Below are 23,562 nucleotides of genomic sequence, written 5' to 3' on the forward strand. Positions count from 1 at the left end.
GATAAGTGAGCTAAATCCTCATCTTTCCATAGCAAGGAAACAGCACAAATGTTCTAAAATGAATAAATCAAGAAAACACACACAGAAACAGACAGGAAATGCTTCTCTACTATTGCGTCCTTCCTGTGAACTCTGGTCTAACTCCTGGTCTCTACACGGATTATTAATTAGCTTACATTAATAAACTGAATATGTTCAGTTCATCTCTGTTCTTTTGCCCCTTGAGAATAAACTGCCCACAAGGAGCACCCTACTTCTACATTTGCAGGACACTGCTGATTCAGCCTAGTGAACGATGACTATGCCCACTGACCAAACTATAGCATTTGCATTAACAGATGTATTCAACTCTATTAGTAAGCAACATTCCCAATCTAGCCTTTCTGTGTATTAAAGCTGGTGTTTTCCCTCTGCCACTATTCCAATGTCTTATTTGTCAATTTATTCAGATACTGAGCAATAAAGAGACCTCAACACTTAGTGCACCAGCCAGGATTACTGAGAAACAGAAGAGAATCTGGATAAAAGAAGTAACAGGTGTCTATAAGACTCTTAGACATCAACGTCTGTGGACAGCTTGGTAGAGTCTCATGTTAAAACAGGTAAGTTATACTGCTGCAAAGGTCCATTTAGTCAAAGCTATGGTTTTTCTAGTAGTCATGTCTGGATGTCAGAGTTGGACTGTGAAGAAAGCTGAGCACAGAAGAACTGATGCTTTTGAACTGTGGTGTTGGAGAAGACTCTTGAGAGTCCCCTGGAGTCTCCCCTCTAAAGGAGATCCAACCAGTCCATCCTAAAGGAAACAGTCCTGAATATTCACTGGAAGGATTGATGCTGAAGCTGAAACTCCAATACTTTGGCCACCTGATGCGAAGAACTAACTCATTGGAAAAGACCCTGATGCTGGGAGGGATTGGGGGCAGGAGGAGAAGGGGACGACAGAGGATGAGATGGCTGGATGGCATCACTGATGCGATGAACATGAATTTGGGTAATCTCCGGGAGTTGGTGATGGACAGGGAGGCCTGGTGTGCTGCGGTTCATGGGGGGGGTCGCAAAGAGTTGGACACAACTGAGCAACTGAACTGAACTGAATACTGCTGCAGTTTGGAAGAGATGTTTAAACCAATTACATGGTGTTTTGACCTTAGCAAGTAGCTCTGATGCCTTTATCTACAAACAAGTGACTGTGACTTTCCATAGAGCAAACAGCCACATGGGCAGGCATACATACATAAGAACCATGGTAATGGTCTCAACAGATATGAGCAGCACAGGACCCTAATAACTTACTAGGGAAGAGCGTCTCGAGGGACAATCACCATCATTTAGTCTCACTGAAGAAACTGATGTTCTATTTTAGACAACCTCATTGAAAATACTAGGAAAGACTGCATCCATATTGGTGTCTATCTGTACTAGTCACGTTACCCCAAGTGAATGTTCTAAAGTTCCAGGAATAAATTTAATCAAGAAGGTAAAAGATCTGTACTCTGAAAACTATAAAACAATGATGAAAGAAACTGAAGATGACACAAATAAATGGAAAGATAAACCATTCACGTGGACTAGAAGAATATTGTTAAAGTGACCATACTAACCAAAGCAGTCTACATATTCAGTGCAATAGCTATCAAAATACCAATGGCATTTTTCACAGAACTAAAACAAATCATCATAAAATTTATATGAAACCACAAAAGACTTCAAATAAAGCAATCCTTAGGAAAAATAAAAAAGCTGGAAGCATCCCATGCTTGATTTCAAGCTATACTAGAAAGCTACAGTAATCAAAACAGTATGATACTGGCACAGAAACAGGCACAGACCAATGGGACAGAACAAAGAGCCCAGAAATAAACACACACACACACACATATTCACACCCAGCCTGCCCTTCAATGCTATTTGCACCTGACATGCCAGGCACAACCCAAACTCTCATTCTTCCAGTAAATGGTCTTAGGCACCTAAGACACAGAACCCAGGATGTCATTTAGGAGGCTATGAATCTCTATCAAGTCAAGTCCAATATCTGGTTCCCTAGGAAAGGTGCATGTTGAATGAACAGTAATAGAAACTCTCCTCTAACTCTAATGTGTCAAGGGTACCCATCAGTCAACTCTGAAGGAAAGCATTTAATACAAAGGGTATTATCACTTAAATGAAGCCAGCTATTAATCCATAGTTCATATTAGCACATGACAGCAATTAGAACTATAGACTAAATTAATATAAAAAGGATTATCCTTATTCTTTTCCTCTTTATAACAGTCATTTAAGATTCTTTTCCTTTAAGATTATTTACAGTTTTGCTCCAGAACCTTGAGTGTTAGTGACTCAGTCATGTCCAACTCTTTGTGATCCCATGGATATAGACCACTGGGCCCCTCGGTCCATGGAATTCTCCAGACAGGAATACTGGAGAGGGAAGCCATTACTTTCTCCAGGGAGTCTTTTCAACTCAGGGATCAAACCCAGGTCTCCTGAATTGCAGGCAGATTCTTTACCATCTGAGCCACCAGGGAAGCCCCTAGAACTCCAAAGGTATTTTTCAAAATTTTCTCTAAAATACTTGGAGATGAAAAATAAATAAATAAAAAATAAAATACTTGGAGATGATTTTCCCTGAATCTCAAAATTTAATTAAAATTTTGCACACTACCCTTAAGAATTTACAGAAGAAAATATGTTTTAACAAGCTATTTGCTGTTACTGGGTTATTTTTATAAATAACAACAAAACAAACACCTTAGGAAGAGTATAATTCGACAAAGAATCTAGATAACTGAAACCACAACACAGAACCACTGGGATAGAAGATTAGGTTTTCCAAGGTCACAGGAAAGTTTTTCAAAACCAGTAGTAAAAACATATTTTTAAAACATGAGGTATGCCTTCAATAGAAGAGGAAATTTGTTCCTTCTTTCCATTCCTGATATATCACCACTGTCACTATTATACATATGCAAGAAAGCAGTGAAAAAACCTAATCCATATCTTATAGTAACTTCACCCAACTACACTAAATACTCATGTCTGTGAAATCATAAAAATAACAATGTCATAATTTGATTCAGTAGTTTCATTGGTAGTAGAGGAACACAAACAACGAGATATGAAAGAAAGCAAAGCAAATTTTTCAAACTGCCACTCATCTGACCCACTTTAAGGACTCAAATTTGAATCTTTTTCCTAGATTTATGTTGTTTGACTTTATGAAACACTGAAAACATTATGCAAGTGATAAGCCAGACGCAGAAGAATTAGGAGTGTACGAGTCCACCTACATGAGGTAGCTAGAATAGGTCCTGAAAGTCCACTAATCAGAAATCAGAATAGAGCCCACGATGGTTACACAACATGGTGAACATACGTAATGCCACTGAATCGCACACTTAAAAGCTGTTAAAATGAAAAACTTGCTAAAATAGTAAATATTAAGAAGATTCTACCACAGTAAAAAAAAAAAAAAAACACCACCACCACATTGAAAAAACAAATGCCAGGAAAACTTGAGATTAAAAAAATAAATAAATAAGTCAACAGGAAATGATGTTTCTTTCCAAACCTGTTTTTCTAATTATAATTATTTTAACATAATTACATTAGATGTTAAATAAACTGACTTAAATGAGAAAGAAAAAGAAAGCTCATGCTATAAAAAGTTGGTTGAATGTTCTACATTCAATGAGAACAAGCCATAAAAACATGCCAATAAATTAGTTTTCAGTAAGACACTATAAAATTATAAAATATTGGGAAAATCACAATTTCAAAGAAGCTGCACCCATATTCCTGTCCCACTTCAATTTTTAATAAAAACTGAAAATCAGCAGTGCCACATCATTGTTATACTTTAAATAAAATCTATCCATCCATCACATGCTCAGTCACGTCCGACTCTTTGCGATCCGATGGACTGCAGCCCACCAGCCTCCTCCGTCCATGAGATTCTCCAGGCAAGAATATTGGAGTGGGCTGCCATTTCCTCCTCCAGGGGATCTTCCTGACCCAGGAATCAAACCTGTGTCCCCAGCATTGCAGGCAAATTCTTTACCGCTGAGCCATCGGTAAATCTATATAAGTAAAATAAAGTAAAACTCTATCTCTAATTCAAGAAAAAGGCCTTGACTCTATATCAAAAGATTCACTAAATGAATCTACAATTATATAACACTTTTAATTAAAATGTTTATCATACATATTGATTTTGTGATTCTATCATTTAACTGAATTTCAGTTAACTGACCAACTTCCATTCTCAGGCCCATTAGGTGAGAAGACTTACACTGAATTTTAACAATGCACACCTGTACCTCACTGGGTTTTGGAGATTTTTTTTAAAATAACAATCAGAAATGCTTACTGGCACACTGAAAAGCATATAAAAGTACTAAGTAAACATTTTATACATTATAATTACTATCAATGGGTATAGAAGGAAGCTATTAGAACACTATTCACTAGGATTCATGAGAACAGAAGTTTTTATAAGTACTATAAAGATAAATTCCCATGAAGAGGCCTTCTTGAATTATATGAAGCCTCAATACCCCCAGTTACAGATGGAAAATATTTTCTATAGTCATTGAATTGTACATCTCAGCTTAAAATCCTAGAATATGGTCTCAAATGACAAGATTCAGAAATCAAGCAAAACAGAAAGAGAATATTGGCTCCATAACTTCCCAACTATGTGAACGTGGGTAAGTTACTTAAATTTCAAAAGATTCAATTTTTCATCCTGAAATACTTCAGGGCTACTGTGAAGCTTAAAGTGGATAACAAAATATGAAAGCACAAAATACAATGCCTGTCACGTATAAAAAGCACCCAAAATACATTTATTTCCCATTGTCAATTGTGATGCTAATTTAGAGACAGACGGCTTAAAACACTCTTAAACTACTTAACTATAAAACATTTTGATAAAGAATGCTTTTCAAGATCTCTACTTTCTCAGCCTCATTTTAAGTAACAATTATCATTACAGGGATAAAAAATGAGTGTTATGACTTCCCAGGTGGCACCGGTTGGTAAAGAATCCGCCTGCCAATGCAGGAGACACAGGTACCATTCCTGAGTCGGGTAGATCCCCTGGAGAAAGAAATGGCAACCCATTCCAGTATTCTTGCCTGGAAAACTTATGGAGAGAGGAGTCTGGCAGGCTACAGTCCATGAGGTCACAAAGAGTCAGACACGATTAAGCAGGCATACAAGGATGCCATGTGCAGAGGGGAGGAAATGAGCTAGATGGGTTGAGTATGAACTCAAGGCACCTCTGGATATGAATGCCAGCCCTATCACTTACTACTTTATCTCAGATAAATTACTGATAGTCTCTCTGTAACAACTTACTCATCTATAAAAATGAAACAATACCAACCTCACAGAGTGGCAGTAAATCAAGACAGAAATTAAATGTATGAATATACAGTCAGAATATATGAACAGTGGCTAACACATGGCAGAGCGCCGAAGAACTGATGCTTTGAACTGTTGCGCTCGAGAAGATTCTTGAGAGGTCCTTGGACTACCAGGATATCAAGCTTGTGAATCCTAAGATAAATCGATCTTGAATATTCATTGGAAGGACTGATGCTGAAGCTGAAGCTCCAATATGCTGACCACCGGATGCGAAGGGCCAACGCAATGGAAAAGACCCTGATGCTGGAAACACTGAGGGCAAGAGAAGGGAGCGACAAAGGATGAGATGGTTGGATGGCATCACCAACTCACTGGACGTGATTCAGAGCAAACCCTGGGAGATGCTAAAGGACAGGGAGGGCTGGAGTGCCGCAGTCCATGGGGTCACAAAGAGTTGGACACAACTGAGTCACTGAACAGCAACATAAAGGTTACATCTGCTGCTGCTATGTCACTTCAGTCGTGTCCGACTCTGTGCAACCCCACAGACAGCAGCCCACCAGGCTCCCCGTCCCTGGGATTCTCCAGGCAAGAACACTGAAGGGGGTTGCCATTTCCTTCTCCAATGCATGAAAGTGAAAAGTGAAAGTGAAGTTACTCAGTCGTGTCCAACTCCTAGCAACCCCATGGACTGCAGCCTTCTAGGCTCCTCCGTCCATGGATTTTCCAGACAAGAGTACTGGAGTGGGGTGCCATCGCCTTCTCCATAAAGGTTACATACCTGCTCTTTATTTAACTATCACTACAACATGTAAAGATAGATTAGATGAGACTGAGAGTTTCCTTTATCTCATAGAAATTCAGCATCTAAAAACAAGTAATGTTTCTTTTTTCCTTTATTGTGGTAAAATATATGTAACATAAAAATAGCTATTTTAACCACATTTAGGTATACAATTCAGTGACATTATTTCCATAGTGTTGTGCAACCATCCCCACTATTTCCAAAACTTTTTCATCACCTCAAATAGAAACTCCCTACCCATTAAGCAATAAGTACCCATTCCCTGGGCTTCCCCAGTGGCTCAGTGGTAAAGAACCCACCTGCAATGCAGGAGATGCAGGTTTGATTCCTGGGTCAGGAAGATCCCCTGGAGGAGGACATGGCAACCCACTCCAGTATCCTTGCCTGGAGAATCCCATGGACAGAGGAGACTGGTGGGCTACCATTCACGGGGTCGCAAAGAGTCGGACACGACTGAAGCCAACTGAGTACCCATTCTCCACTTCTCCTACCCCATGAAACACTCTACCTACATCTGTCTCTATGTATTTGCCTCTAGTAGGTAATTTATAGGGCTTCCCTGTTGGCTCAGCAGTAAAGAATATGCCTGCAATGCCCGAGACCCAGGAGACCCAGGTTCAATCCCTGGGTTGGGAAGATCCCATGGAGGAGGGCATGGCAACCCACTTCAGTACTCTGGTCTGGAGAATCCCAAGGACAGAGGAGCCTGGCAGGCTACACAGGGTCGCACAGTCAGACGTGACTGAAGCGACTAACAGGGAATTTACGTAAGTAGAACCTTACAGTATTTTTTCTTTGTGTCCGGCCTATTTAACTTGGAATGTGTTTTCAAAATTCACTCACATGGTAACAGGTACAGCATTTCATTCCATTATAAGGCCTAATAGTATTTCATCACGTATACATACATTTCATTCACTCATTCATCTCAATGGGCACTTGGGTTGTTCCTATCCTCTGGCTGTTAAGAATAATGATAAATGAAAACAAGTAAACAAGGATCTATTTGAGTCACTGTTTCCAATCATCTGGGTTATATATTTAGGGAAGAATTACTGGGTCATATGATAGTTCTATGTTTAATCTTTTGATGAACCACCAAATTCTTCCACAGCACACGCAACACTGTTTCTGTTCCTGATCTTAGGGGAAAACTGTTCAGCTATTCACCACTGAGTATATCAGCTGCACGTTAGTCACATACAGCCTTTATCATGTTGAGAAACATGATACCTTTCTATTCCTTTCTATTCTACCTTTCTATTCCTATTCCATTGTGTGCTTTATCAAGGAAAGGAGCTTGACCACCAAATGCATTTTCTGAGCCAATTAAGATGATCATGTGGGTGCTTCTTCCTTCATTCTGGTAACGCAGTACATTACACTGACTGATTTTTGTATGTTGAGTCATCCTTCCATTCATGGGATAAATTATACTTGGTCATAGTATATAATCCTTTTAACATGCTGTTGAATGCTCTTTGCTGTATTTTGTTGAAGATTTCTGCATCTATAGCCATTAAACACATTAGTCTACAGTTGTCTTTGCTTGCAGTGTCTTTCCCTGGCTTCAGAATCAGGGTAATGCTGCCCTCACAGGAATTACCAAGAGTTGCTTTATTTTAAATATTTTGAAAGAGTTTGAGAGACAGATTGGTATTATTTCTTCCTTACCCGTTAGACCAAATTCCAGACTTTGCTTTGTTGAAAGGATTTTTACTACTGATTCAATCTCCTTACTTGTTACAAATCTGCATTCAGATTTTCTACTTATCTCTGCATCAGTTTTGTAGCTTGTACATTTCTAGGAATTTACCCATTTCATCTAGGCTATCCAGTTTTTGTTGTATATAGTTGTTCATAATTTTCTTATATAATCCTTTTTATTTCTATAGTTAGTGGTAATGTCTGCTCTTAAATTTCCCATTTAGTAAGTTGAGTCTTCTTTTTTACTTAAGTCAATCTAGTTAAAGGTTTGTCATTTTTGCTGGTATTTTCAAAGATACCAGTTTTGGTTGCATTGATTTTCTCCATAACTTGTCTGCTTTCTAGCTCATTTTTCTGGGCTCTGGTCATCATTTCCTTCCTTCTGTTAGCTTTGGATTTAGTTTCGTCTTCTTTTGCAAGTGCCACCAGGTATTAAATTACACACTTCAGTATCCTTCCCGGGATGGACAGAGGAGCCCAGTGGGAGTCCATAGGGTGGCAAAGGGCTGGACACAACTCAGCAACTGAGCAAGCATGCCAGGTGTCCAATTAAGTCCTCCAGGCGTGCAATTAAGTTACTTATTTCAGATTTTTCTTCTTTTGTAAACATAAACTTTTACACTATAAATTTCCTTCTGAACACTATTTTTGTTGTCATAATTTTGGTATATTGTATTTTCATTTTCATTCAATATATTTTCTAATTTTCCTTGTGATTTCTTCATTGTCCCATTGGTTGTGTAAGAGAATATTATTTACCTTACAGATACTTGTGTATTTTCCAGTTTTATGTTATTGATTCTTAGATTCACGTCATTATGGTCAAAAAAGATTCTTGTTTGGCTTCAATCTTCCCAAATTTATTAAAAGTTGTTTGTGATTGGAAATACGGTCTAACTTTGAGACTATTTCACGCACACTCTTTTGTTGCTGCTGCTGCTGCTAAGTCGCTTCAGTTGTGTCCGACTCTGTGGGACCCCATAGACGGCAGCCCACCAGGCTCCCCCATCCCTGGGATTCTCCAGGCAAGAACACTGGAGTGGGCTGCCATTTCCTTCTCCAATGCATGAAAGTGAAAAGTGAAAGTGAACTCGCTCAGTAGTGTCCAACTCTTAGGGACCCCATGGACTGCAGCCTACCAGGTCCCTCTGTCCATGGGATTTGCCAGGCAAGAGCACTGGAGTGGGTGCCATCGCCTTCTCCGCTTTTGTTGCTAAGTGCAGTCTACTGTATGCATCTGTCAGCAGACACTTACTGTGACTGGTTTACAGCACTGTGCAAGCCCTCTGGTTTACTGTTGATCTTTTTCTCATTGTTCTCTCCATTAGTGAAAGTAGGGTATTAAAATCTCCAACTATTAATGTGTAACTGTCTTTTCCTCCCTTTAAGTCTTTATATATTTAAGAGCATTTTTCCTTTATATATTTAGGAGCTGTGTTGTTTGGGTCATATGCTTGTAACTGCTGCATCTTCCTGATGAATTGAAATTTTTATCAATCTATAATGACCTTCATTGCTTCCAGTAACCTTTTTACTTAAAATTTTTTTTCATAATAATACAGATCCTTCTCAATTTACAACAGACTTAATTCCTGATAAACCTGTAAGTTGAAAATATCATAAGTCAAAAATGCATTAATACACCTAATTTACTGAACACCACAGGAGAGCCTAAGCTACCATAAACAGGCTCAGAACCTTATATTAGCCTATAGTTGGGCAAAACCACCCAACATGAAGCCTACTTTATAATAAAGTGTTGAGTACCTTGCATAATTTCAACAAAAGTGAAAGAGAGAACCGCAGTATGGGTACAGAATGGCTGTCACTGTGACAGCTGTTTACCCTCGTGACTGTGTGCCTGACTGGGAACCACAGCCCACTGTCACCATCCAGAAACCTGAGTGTTGCATCACATACTGCCAGCCCAGGAAAAGATGAAAATTCAAAATCTGAAGTACAGCACCTATTGAATGCATATGGCTTTCACACCATCATAAAGTCAAAAAATTATTAAGGCAAAATACCATAAGTTGAGGAGCACTAGAGCTTTCCTTGGTTATTAGAATTTGAGTGGAATAATTCTTTCCATTTGTATTAACTTTCAACCTCATTGTGTCAATATCTAAAAGGAATGTTTTTTTAGACTTTATATGCATGGCTGATTTTTTTTTTATTCTGCCAATCTTTGCCCTTTAATTAGAGAACTTAATCCAATTATAATCAAAGTAAGTTCTGCAGTCATGAAATTAAAAGATGCCTGCTCCTTGGAAGGAAAGCTATGACAGACCTAGACGGCTTATTACAAAGCAGAGATATCACTTTGCCAACAAAGGTCCATATAATCAAAACTATGGTTTTTCCAGAAGTCATGTATGGATGTGAGAGCTGGACCATAAAGAAAGCTGATTATCCTAACTTTCCAAAGAAATTCTCTCCCTGGCTTTTCCCCCTCAGGCCTTGTGTGATCCAGTGCATGATTCAGCCATAATCTTTTGCCCCAACTGCAGATTTTTGTATTTGCTTACAATATCCACCCTGAATGTATTTTGAATTAGGTGAAATAAATATGAGCATCGTACATGAGTCCTTTAAGAAGCTCCCAAGCAGGTTAGAATACACAAACCCAGTAAACTGGGAATAAAGTCTGCTCTGCTCCCTCTGGAAGCAGGGACATACACTGGGAGCACACGCCGCTTCTTCAGTGTTGCTGCCAAGCTGGGGAAGGTAGGAGGCACAGACAGGTAAAGTGTCACAAAGCTCTATCACTGTTTTTAAACTGCCTTTCCCCTGCCCCAGCATTCACTCTGCTGTCAAACACTATTTTTCTGAGTTCTGGCAAAGTTGGTTCTAATGATTTCTGTTTGTTTTCAAATGTTTCTGTGGAGGAATGGGGTTTGGGAGCTGTCCACTCCATCATTCTGCTGATCTTACTTTACATATTTATTTTTAAAGGCCTAAAATCCCATAATAGAGCAAGACCCAAATTTACTAATGCAACATCTATTATTTTGTACATTTTAATCTAGGAGATGCCTTCAGTGGCTATTTCCAGAATTTCTACAGAGATCCATTAACTGGATTGAGGGGTTAAACTGTTGTAATCAAATACGAGCAGTCACATAAATTATTAACTTAATGGATACAATTTCTTAGATGTCTTTGAATACTTTCACTACTCTGCTGTCTCTTGTTTGCTGTGATGTGCTAGATGGTAGTAAAATACTAGAAAAACATACACGGCCTACTATTCTTAATTAAATAGCTCTTTTTCCCCCTAAATATGTGATTTTAGTTTTACAAGATACATATAAATAACAGAAATATGGCAATGATAATTTTAATAGAAATAAGAATATCAGGATTTCAAGGTGGTATTTCACAAAGAACAGAGAATACAGCCAAAAACAGCCTATCAGGTATTTTCCAAAAGTTTAAGAAACACTGTGAGGTGAATGCAATACTTAATGTATTAAATTTTAGATCCATTACAACTCCAAACTAAAATGATTTACGTAACTGCTTTTATAAACTGAAGTCAAAAAATACATTCAAACAGATGGAGAAATACACAGTTACTTGGACTGGAAGAACCAATATTGTGAAAATGACTACAGTGCCCAAAGCAACCTACAGATCCAAGGCAATCCCTATCAAACTACCAATGGTATTTTTTCACAGGACCAGAAAAAAAATAATTTCACAATTGGTATAGAACACAAAAGACCCTTAATAGCCAAAACAATCTTGAGAAAGAAAACAGGAGCTGGAGGAATTAATCTTCCTGACTTCCTTGGCTGCCCACGTGGCTCAGTGGTAAAGAACCTGCCTGCCAATGTAGGAGACGCAAAAGACGCAGGTTTGATCTCTGGGTCCAGAAGATCTCCTGGAAAAGGAAATGGCAATCCACTTCAGCATTCCTGCCTGGAAAACTCCATGGACAGAGGGGCCTGGGAGGCTACAGTCCATGGGGCCACAAAGAGCTGGACAAGACTGATCACACAGCACGACTTCAGACTATACCTCAAAGATACAGTCATCCAGACAGTATGGTACTGTCACAAAAACAGAAATGCAGACCAATGGGACAAGACAGAAAGCCCAGAGATAAACTACACCCCTACGGGCACCTTATCTTTGACAAAGGAGGAATATACAATGGAGAATACAGTAAGAATACATAGTGCAAGAATATACAAAGGACAAAAGACACCCTCTTCAATAAGTAGGGCTGGGAAAACTGGACAACTGCATCTAAAAAATGAAACGAGAACAACTCCTAACACCATACACAAAAGTAAACTCAAAATGGACTAAAGGCTTAAATGTAAGTTCAGAAACTATAAGCTCTTAGAGGAAAACATAGGGAGTATACTGCTTGACATAAACCACAGCAAGATCCTCTATGACCCACCTCCTATTTATGGAAATAAAAACAAAAATAAACAAGTAGGATCTAATTAAACTTAAAAGCTTTTGCAAAGCAAAGGAAACTATAAACAAGTTAGAAAAATAACCCTCAGGATGGGAGAAAATAATAGCAAACAAAACAACTGACAAAGGGTTAATCTCCAAAATTTACAAGCAGCTCAGGCAGCACTAGAAAAAACAAACAACCCAATCAAAAAGTGGGCAAAAAACCTAAATAGACATTATACAAAGACATACAGATAGCTAATAAACACATGAAAAGATGCTCAACATCACTCAGTATTAGAGAACTGTGAATCAAAACTACAATGAGGTATCACCTCACACAGGTCAGAATGGCTATCATCAAAAATTCTACAAACAATAAATACTAAAGAGGGTGTGTGCTCTTGCACTGTTGGTGGGAATGCAAATCGATGGAGAAGAGTATGGAGATTCCTTAAAACACTAGGAATAAAACTACCATATAACCCAACCGTCCCACTACTGGGCACATACCCTGAGGAAACCATAACTGAAAGAGACACATGTACCCCAGTGTTCACTGCAGCGCTATTTACAGCAGCTAGGACATGGGAGCAACCTAGATGTCTGTCAGCAGATGAGTGCATAAACAGGGTGGAGGAGTACTCAGCCACGACACTGGAGTCAGTTCCAATGATGTAGATGAACCTAGAGCCAATTATACAGAGCGAAGTAAGTCAGAAAGAGAAAAGCAGATGTCACAGATTAACACATACATATGGACTCCAGAGAGATGCACTGCTGACCCTAGTCGCAGGGCAGTGATGGAGGCAGACTTGTGGACACAGCGGGGGAGGGGCGGGTGGGATGACCTAAAGGAGAAGATGGGACACATACACTGTCACGTGTGAGACAGCCAGCCGGTGGAGGCTGCTGTACGACGTAAGGAGCTCAAACTCTGTGTTTCATAGACAACCCGCGGGCGTGGGATGGGGTGGGAGGCGGGTTCAAGATTGAGGGGACATATGTACATGTTGATGTGTGGCAGAAACTAACATAATATTGTAAAGCAATTATCCTCTAATTAAAAATAATTTTTTTAAAAAACATATTCATATGGTATTTGCTAAAGTCAACTAAAATTATAGTAGTTATGATAAAAATATATTTTTAAAGATACTATCAATAAGATACATGTATACCATTCTAAAACATTTGTCAGTTTTTACTAACAGGAAAATATTCTTAAAACCTTTTAACTTGATCTGTAGAATAAACAATTTAATAGCTATGTTTATGAGTAGAAAAGAAAAAAATACCAGGAAAATTCATCAATTATGAAAGTTCCATCCTAGGCCTTTGAAACTTTATTATACATTTTTAAGTTGTTAATTCACTAAAACTGTAATACATTCCACGGCAGAGCTTATCAAATACCAATGAGAAATTAATTTACTGAGTGAATCAAGATCAATATTTATTTAACATAACAGTATAGAATAGAAAATTATTTCATGAAACCTTTAGTTGTATTTTATGTATACATGAAAAGCCATTCTCTACTATTCTACTCCACAACACTATTCCATCAGAACAAAGAGGCTAAAAGAGGACACACACACCCCCGCCACAGCACAGTCTTAAGCACAGGAAAGGATTACTCCCTGAATTGCAGTGAGGTTCAGAGGCAATTACTTTGAAAAATTACTTGGGATGAACAGAAAGAGAACAGATTCATATACACAGCGGGGGCCGCAGGGGGCGGGCAGGAGAGGGTGAGAGAATCGAGAGAGCAGTACTGAAATGCATACATTTATCACGTGTAAACAGACTGCTAACAGGAAGGTGCTGTGTAACGCAGGGAGCTCAGCCCAGCCGTCTGTGACAACCCAGAGGGGTGGGATGGGTTGGGAGGCGGGAGGGAGGTTCAAGGGGGGGACATATATGGATACCCATGGCTGATTCACATTGATGTACGGCAGAAACTAACGCAGCCCTATAAAGCAATTATCTGCATACTAAAAATGAATTTTTTAAAAAAGAAAAATATATAAAAATTTTTTAATTAGGATGAAAAAGATTTAAACTATTTTATTACTTTTATCAGGTTATTTCTTCATATATAACTAATTCATAATTCAGAAACCATAAAAATCTGAAGCAAACTTCTAATCTGTCATAAATTAACAGGTTTCAAAACATGTCACATTCTGGGAAACATTTACATAATTAGTCTCAAAGCTGTAAATATTAGATAAATTCATAGTACTTAAGTGGCATATTAAATCTTGCTCCTTAAAGAACTCTTTAGTTTCCCTCTATTTCAACCATAAATATGACTTTACTATAAGGTGTATACCATGGCACTCTGCTCAGCTGGCATCTATTTGTGTTACATCAGATTTAAATATATAACAAATTTAATCCATTTCTTAATAAATATATAGACTTTTTAAAATGTTTCACTGCAAAGTATAATCTGCTGAGAAATTTCTAATCACAAAAAAATCACATCATGTCTATAAAATTTATAGTTTACCATAAAGATTATTTTAATAGACTTAACTGTGTAAAATGCTTTGCTAGTGAGTAATCCTGTAAATAGCAGAAACTGTTATTACACAATTAGTCTTTGCAGACAAAATGAATGAACGAATGAATGAATTCGCTCAGTCGTGTCTGACTCTTTGCGACCCCGTGGACTGTAGCCCACCAGGCTCCTCTGTCCATGGGATTTTCCGGGCAAGAATACTAGAGTGGGTTGCCATTCCCTTCTCCAGGGATCTTCCCGACCCAGGGTTGGAACTCGGGTCTCTGGCATTGTAGGCAGACGCTTACCGTCTGAGCCACCAGGGAACTGAAGTGTTCTTACTGCGTAAATCGGACTGACAAACCCAGTACCATTTAGGACAGACTTTCCAAATTCCTTCTAGTGCTCAGTTTTCAGTTAATCCGTATATAGTGCCTAAATTTAGGCATATACATGTTATTTCTGGTTTCATCTAAGATGAGACTTAAATCTAGGACTTCACTGATATTCTGCTTTTACTAGGAAGTATTGGGACTACATCTCAATTCTGAATTTAAAAAACTGTTCTGACAAAGTTCTTAAATGGAATTATTAATAATTAATTCTTTTTTTCAACAAATGTTTGCCTGGGCACTGTGTGTAGAGTGGTGAATGTGCACAGCTTCTGCCTTCATGGAGAGGCTGCCTTATTCAAGGTCGAGGAGAGTACAGTCGATTGGCAAGGAGAACCAGAAAGATAATAAGGCAGCAGGGCTTTAGGGAACCCAGGCTCCAGTCCCAGGTCCAATGTCTGCCAAACATTAGCCAAGTTTCTTAATCTCTCTAAGACTTAATCTCTTCCTTTATAAAATGAAAATTAAACAAAAAGTTCAATATCAACAACTCCCACAAAGTTACTTCAAGGGTTAAATATAAAAAACACAAAAAGTGACCAGTACATTAGTGGTACTATTATTAAATATTCAAAACATTCACAAATTCAGGGACTGGCACATAGAATCCATTCAATATTCACTCTGAGACAAGAAACTTTAAACACCATTTCCAAAGAAAGTGCATCAACCAGAAAATACATGATACTGTATTTAAACCCAACTACTGTGCCTAATATAGGTAGTTAACATCTTTTTGCTTCACTTTATACTCCTCAACTTAGAGTTGCATTTAAAAGATATTTTAAAATATGTAAGCATTTCACCTAGTAACATAAAAGAGGAATTAAAAGTTAATTTTTAAAAGCTCATGCTAACCCAAACTGCATACTGTTGTTACATAAAGCAAGTGAAAGTTGCTCAGTTGTGTCCAACTCTTAGTGACCCCATGGACTATACAGTCCATGGAATTCTCCAGGCCAGAATACTGGAGTGGGTAGCTTGTTCCCTTCTCCAGGGGATCTTCCCAACCCAGGGATCAAATCCAGGTCTCCCGCGTTGCAGGCGGATTCTTTACCAGCTGAGCCACAAGGGAAGTCCAAGAATACTGGAGTGGACAGGTTATCCCTTCTCCAGAGGATCTTCCCGACCCAGGAATTGAACCAGGGTCTCCTGTATTGCAGGTGGATTCTTTAACAACTGAGCTATCAGGGAAGCTCCTACATAAAGCAAAATTTAGTACAAAATTTAAGTAACAAAAGAATAAAGAAATAAAATGGCTGGTCAAAGAAGTTCAAGCACTTATTAAAACACCCAAAGAAGTTAATTTGTCCATTACAGCCACAGCACTCTAGTTCATGAACCCAAATATTCATGAATACATAAAAAAATGACATTCTCTGAGTATTACTTTTAACATAAAAATCTTTCAAAGTGATGCTGCAAAAAAACCCATTAATACATGCAAAACCATCTTATAGATTCTAAAATTTACCTGTTTGAGTCCTTCATCAGTCAGTTTGTCCTGGTTGCCTACATGAACTTTCTGAAGTAAAGGACAGTGAGAGGCAACTGCAATAATAGAGGTGTCAGAAAGCTGTTTACACCTGTAAGCTGTATACCTAAGAAGTCCAGGACATTTAAATGCTAGAACACATACGCCAGTATCAGACATACTGCGACAATCAGAAATGTTGATTTCAATTATATTTTGACTTCTTGATGCAATTTTTTCCAATAATTCATCAGTGACCTATGAGAGGGGAGAAAAAAAGCAATAAATTTAAAACTTTGCTAAAAATGGAAACTTACTTTCTATTCTTTCATTAAATTTTTTCTAATATATAACAATTAGATTATAGCATGAAAACCACAATCAAAAAGCTTCTTAATATTAAAGCATAATAAGAACTGTCATACAATTTAAAAAATATATTTATATGTGGTCTTTTGTCTGCAGTTCCTAGAACAGAGCTCCTGAAGTCCTAGGAACTTCCTGAGTGATGGGAATGTCTTTTGCTCTTTTTAGCTAGCCCCTTGTGACCACGACTGAGTTTACAGTAATGGAATGACCCAAGTGGGGGCCCTAGAGAGCTTTAGGACGGCACCGGTCACCAGAAAGACCAGACACCATGTGATTAGAGTGTGGAAACTTCCAGTCCCATCCTCTGACTTTCTGGGAAGAGAGGAAGCTGAAGATGGGTTATAAAACCTCTTGAACAATGAGATCTGGAGGGCTTCTGAGTTGGTGAATATTAAAGTGCTGTGAGGGTGATGTGCCTTTAGAGGACAGGGAAGCTCCATACCCTCTCCCTGAAACCTTGCCCTAGGCATCTTTTCCATTTATCTGGTCTTGGGTTACATCCTCTACACTGAAACAGTAAACATTAGTATTTTCCTGAGTTCTGATCACTCTAGCAAATTATCAGCTTGAGCAGGGGACATGGGGAACTTCTAGTTTTAAAGATGGTCAGTCAGAAGTATAGGTGGCTCCAGACTTCCCTGGTAGCTCAGATGGTAAAGCGTCTGCCTACAATGCGGGAGACCCGGGTTCGATCCCTGGGTTGAGAAGATCCTCTGGAGAAGGGGATGGCAACCCACTCTAGTACTCTTGCCTGGAAAATCCCATGGACAAAGGAGCCTGGAAGGCTGCAGCCCATGGGATCGCAAAGAGTTGGACATGACTGAGCGACTTCACTTTCAGGATTTGTGACGGGTATACTAAGCAGGGACAGTCATGGGACTGAGCCCTTAAACTGTAAGGTCTGCACTAACTCCAGGAGTTAGTGTCAGAATTGAACTGAACTGTTGGACACCTAGTTAGCGTCAGAGAATTTGTTAGCGTGGAAAAAAGCACACATTTGGTGTCAGAAACAGCAAGTGATAATATAATGTACTGGCTTTCAATAAAAGCCTAAAAATCTATCCTTGTTAGGAAAACACACTTTAATTAAACCTTTAAACTCACCAAAAACTCCCCACAAACAAAACTATATTAGAATTCTGAGTTGGTTCTTAACACAACAAATGGTATGTATCAGTCAACATGATGCATAAATCTTGACTTTTCACACATAATATTAGATGATACCTAACTCAGCGATCAATGCAAAGAAATAGAGGAACACAACAGAATGGGAAAGACTAGAGATCTCTTCAAGAAAACTAGAGATACCAAGGGAACTTTTCATGCAAAGATAGGCTCGATAAAGGACAGAAATGGTATGGACCTAACAGAAGCAGAAGATATTAAGAAGAGGTAGCAAGAATACACAGAAGAACTGTACAAAAAAGAGCTTCACGACCCAGATAATCACGATGGTGTGATCACTCACCTAGAGCCAGACATCCTGGAATGTGAAGTCAAGTGGGCCTTAGGAAGCATCACTATGAACAAAGCTAGTGGAGGTGATGGAATTCCAGTTGAGCTCTTTCAAATCCTAAAAAGCTGATGCTGTGAAAGTGCTGCACTCAATATGCCAGCAAATTTGGAAAACTCAGCAGTGGCCACAGGACTGGAAAAGGTCAGTTTTCATTCCAATCCCAAAGAAAGGCAATGCCAAAGAATGCTCAAACTACCGCACAATTGCACTCATCTCACACGCTAGTAAAGTAATGCTCAAAATTCTCCAAGCCAGGCTTCAGCAATATGTGAACCATGAACTTCCAGATGTTCAAGCTGGTTTTAGAAAAGGCAGAGGAACCAGAGATCAAATTGCCAACATCCACTGGATCATAGAAAAAGCAAGAGAGTTCCAGAAAAACATCTATTTCTGCTTTATTGACTATGCCAAAGCCTTTCACTGTGTGGATCACAAGAAACTGGAAAATTCTTCAAGAGATGGGAATACCAGACCACCTGACCTGCCTCTTGAGAAATCTGTATGCAGGTCAGGAAGCAACAGTTAGAACTGGACATGGAACAACAGACTGGTTCCAAATAGGAAAAGGAGTATGTCAAGGCTGTATATTGTCACCCTGCTTATTTAACTTATAAACAGAGTACATTAGAGAGACACTGGGCTGGAAGAAGCACAAGCTGGAATCAAGACTGCCGGAAGAAATATCAATAACCTCAGATATGCAGATGACATCACCCTATGGCAGAAAGTGAAGAGGAACTGAAAAGCCTCTTGATGAAAGTGAAAAAAGAGAGTGAAAAAGTTGGCTTAAAGCTCAACATTCAGAAAACAAAGATCATGGCATCTGGTCCCATCACTTCATGGGAAATAGATGGGGAAATAGTGTCAGACTTTATTTTTTGGGGCTCCAAAATCACTGCAGATGGTGATTTCAGCCATGAAATTAAAAGACACTTACTCTTTGGAAGGAAAGGTATGACCAACCTAGACATCAGTGTTCTTGCCTGGAGAATCCCAGGGACAGTGGAGCCTGATGGGCTGCCGTCTATGGGGTCGCACAGAGCTGGACACAACTGAAGTGACTTAGCAGCAGCAGCAGCAGACAACATATTGAAAAGCTGAGACATCACTTTGCCAACAAAGGTCCGTCTAGTCAAGGCTATGGTTTTTCCAGTGGTCACGTATGGATATTGAGAGTTGGACGGTGAAGAAAGCTGAGTGCCAAAGAATTGATGCTTTTGAACTGTGGTGTTGGAGAAGACTCTTGAGAGTCCCCTGGACTGCAAGGAGATCCAACCAGTCCATCCTAAAGGAGATCAGTCCTGGGTGTTCATTGCAAGGACTGATGCTGAAGCTGAAACTCCAAAACTCTGGCCACCTGATGCAAAGAGTTGACTCATTGGAAAAGACCCTGATGCTGGGAGGGATTGAGGGCAGGAGAAGGGGACGACAGAGGAGGAGATGGCTGGATGGCATCACTGACTAGATGGACGTGAGTCTGAGTGAACTCTGGGAGTTGGTGATGGACAGGGAGGCCTGGCGTGCTGCAATTCATGGGGTCGCAAAGAGTCGGACACGACTGAGCGACTGAACTGAACTGAACCAAAGTATATAAATTTCAATTGCTTTCCTACTTCTATCAGAATACATTACATATAGTTAAATCCACAGCTTATACTATATATCATCTTGGATATTAGGACACCAAAGACTATATATAAAGGCCATTAAAAAAAAAAACAACTTATCTCAGAAGACTCAGAGCTAAATATAAGTAATCTTAAAATTCATCTAGTGAAAAACTCACAGGACCATCTTGATATTTTAAACAATTTTTAAAAACCAACCTGTACACATTCCCTGACCAATCATACTTCCAAAAAGAAAAAAAAAAAAAACACCAAGAGTTACCATTATTGAAGTGTTTCAAGTAAAAATAATGAGAGAAAATACATATGATTAAAGTTAGAAAGGAAGAAGAAAAGAATCAGGGCATGTTGAGGAGTACAAGGTGTAAGAACAAAGGCTGAAACCACTTTGTTTCTACTTGTTGGAAACAGTGTGCCTCTTTCTCTATTTTCTTTTCTTTTTTTTTAAACCTCCAAACCTAACTACCAGCAGAGGAGAAAAGCTAATAGTCTGAGCTTATAACAAATAGCTGGGATATTCAAGACTAAGGAAGTTAAAACCCCATGGATTACTTCACATTACTGCTCTCTACACTCTCAGCCACAACTAACCAAGTATTCACCATGCCCCCTGGATACCAACTTGATGAACTCAGGCAGGTAAACACTGTATAACTGTCTTAACCCTTACCAATAAGGCAGGCAAACAAAAAGGAAACTTAAAAACAAATGCTCAGGAAGTTATTTTTTTTACAGTGCATGTGTTATAAACAGACACATATGCTACCAGTGGTATGCTGGAGTTGGCTTGTGCCAAATCAGAGAGTCTGGAATATGTATCACTTTCCACATCAGTGATAGCATCACATTCTGTGACATCACACTTTTAGCTTGAAATTGGTTGTGGGGAGAGTATCAGGGCTTCTTCTTTGTTCATTTGTTTTTGGAGGCCAGCTGTTAAAGCACTCACCAGCGCATCACTACTAACAAGATCATGGGAGGTTTTGAGCAGGTTTAATACTCTAATAAAACCCTATTTTTAGTGGATATTTTATGTTTCCAAAGCCAAGTACTGACAACCAAGGAAGAATTTAACAAGTCCAACCAACTGTCTGAAATAAGGCAATATAAAGTACTTTCTTTCTTAAATGACACCACCATATAAACATAATGGGCAGCTGGGCAATGGGGAGGATTGGAAAACTCATCAAAGTGAAAATTAAAACAAAGTAAGTTACCTTATTCCATTTTGCTTCCATTTCTTCACACAAAATAACATTATAAGAATACTATTATCAAAAGTATATTATTATATTAATAGAGATAATGATAGTATCAACTCATAAGGCTGTTGATCAAATGAATATACATAAAACTCACAGAACAGTACCACATGGCAAGTCAGCAGCACTATTTAAGTGTTTGCCATGGCTGTCTACTAATTCTCTCTCCAAAAAATGAAAAGTTTAGTAACTTTTTCAAATGTAGTAGAAAAAAATAGTAATACGGTGGGGGAAACAAAGAGGACTACAACAAAAAGGATTCAGAAGCAACCCCAAATTGCCAATCCAAACTAAAAGATATATCCATCACAGAAACCTAGCTTCAACTTGAATTTGAAAAAAAAAATTACTAAAGCACAGAATTATAGATTTCAGTCATTTGAACTATCCTGAAAAACTACAGTGTGAAAGAAGTAATTTCTAAGAAGAAAAAAGATATTTTTTGAGTAGGTCAAATTGAGTGTTTTTGTAGAATCAGAATCCATACCTGCTGACGACTGCTAAGATCCAGCTGCTTCCAAAACTGGAAATCTAAACAAAGGTCACGCCAGTACTTGCAAACCAATGATGCAGAAAGGCAACGTTCATCCAGAGATAAATTGGAAAATATCTGTGAATAAAAAAGGAACCACATAATATGTGTTAAACATTTTAAAGGCAATAAAAGTTTTTACCAGTTAGAAAAAATTAATCTTTTTTAAAAAATGTATCCCTTGTATCAAGGACTGATCACAGCAAGGGAGCTGCTCTGCTATATAAGAAACCCCAAGCACACTGTCTGAACAGCTGAGCGCCAGGTTCCCCACAGAAACATGGGTGAGGGGTGGTCATCCTTCCAGCCATGAAAAATTAACGTTTTAAAACAGAAAACCATTTTAGTACAAGTGACCATTATTAAAAGAGTCACTATTATGGGCTGTCCTAAAGAGGAAGTATGATATGGGAGTAGCTAAGGTGAGAACCGAGAAAGGAAAAAAAGAACACTCAATCTACTAAAATCATGAATACAAAGAGATATTATTGCCAACCTTACAAAAAAAGAAAGAATTATAGGGGAGTATTATGAACAATTGTATGCCAACAAATTAGATAATCTAAACGAAACAAACTTGTAGATATATACAAACTACAAAAAACTGATTCAAGAAGAAATAGAAAATTTCAATAGACCTATAATAAGAGAAAATGTTGAATCAGTAATCAAAAACTTCCAACAAAGAAAGGCCAAGGACCAGAGGGCCCTAATAGTGATACATTTAAAGAACAAATAGAAATCCTTCTTAAATGATTCCCAAAACTGAAGTATAATGGAACTCTTGCTAACTCTATGAGGTTAGCATTACTCTGACACTAAAGTCAAAGACATCGCAAGAAAACTATACACCAATGTCTCTTATGAATTTAAATGCAAAAAATCCTTAAAAAGCCTACTTAGCCCTTGAACAATGTAGGGATTGGGATGCTGACCCTTCATGCAGTTGAAACCCAAGTGTAACTTCATAGTCGGCCCTCCCTATGTGCAATTCATCACCCACAGATTGAACCAACCAAGGACCACGTACTATCATAGTGTTTACTATCGAAAAGAAGCCTGAGTGTAAAAAGACCTGCATAGTTCAAACCCATGCTATTCAAGAGTCAACCATATCACCAAAGTGAATCAAGCAGCGTATTAAAAGGGTCATATACCACGGTCCAGTGGTATTTATCCCAAGAAAGGAAAAATGGTTCAACAGGCAAAAATGAATCCATTTAACACACCACATTAATAAAATAAAGGTTTAGAAAACTCAACCATTTCAATTAATGTAGAAAAAGCATTTGACAAAATGCAATACCCTCTCTTGGCAAAAATACTCAGGAAACTAGGAATGAAGGGAACTTCCTTAATGTGATAGACGGCATGTGTAAAAATTCTGCCATTATTATTACATTTAATAGTGAAAGACTGAATATTTTCCCCTGAGATGAGGAACAAGACAAAGATTTCTGCTGTCTCCACTTCTACGCAACACCGTACTAGAGATTCTGGCCTGGGCAATTACATAAGGAAAAGAATTAAAGGGCATTCGGATTAGAAAACTAAAATGTTCTATAGTTACAATTATCAT

General features: G+C 38.5%; 1 protein-coding gene across 1 annotated transcript in view; it reads right to left on the reverse strand.

The window, feature by feature from the left end:
- The window catches only part of FBXL17 (F-box and leucine rich repeat protein 17), a 528,456-nt gene that overhangs the window by 492,378 nt on the left and 12,516 nt on the right, over nucleotides 1-23,562 (reverse strand). The window contains exons 2-3 of the mRNA XM_061424528.1: nucleotides 21,939-22,061; nucleotides 16,674-16,931 (exon numbers count right to left, since the gene is read on the reverse strand). Coding sequence (XP_061280512.1) covers nucleotides 16,674-16,931; nucleotides 21,939-22,061 — 381 coding nt within the window. The remainder of the gene's footprint in view (nucleotides 1-16,673; nucleotides 16,932-21,938; nucleotides 22,062-23,562) is intronic.

Source organism: Bos javanicus, chromosome 7 (genome assembly GCF_032452875.1).
Source record: "Bos javanicus breed banteng chromosome 7, ARS-OSU_banteng_1.0, whole genome shotgun sequence".
Taxonomy (NCBI): domain Eukaryota; kingdom Metazoa; phylum Chordata; class Mammalia; order Artiodactyla; family Bovidae; genus Bos; species Bos javanicus.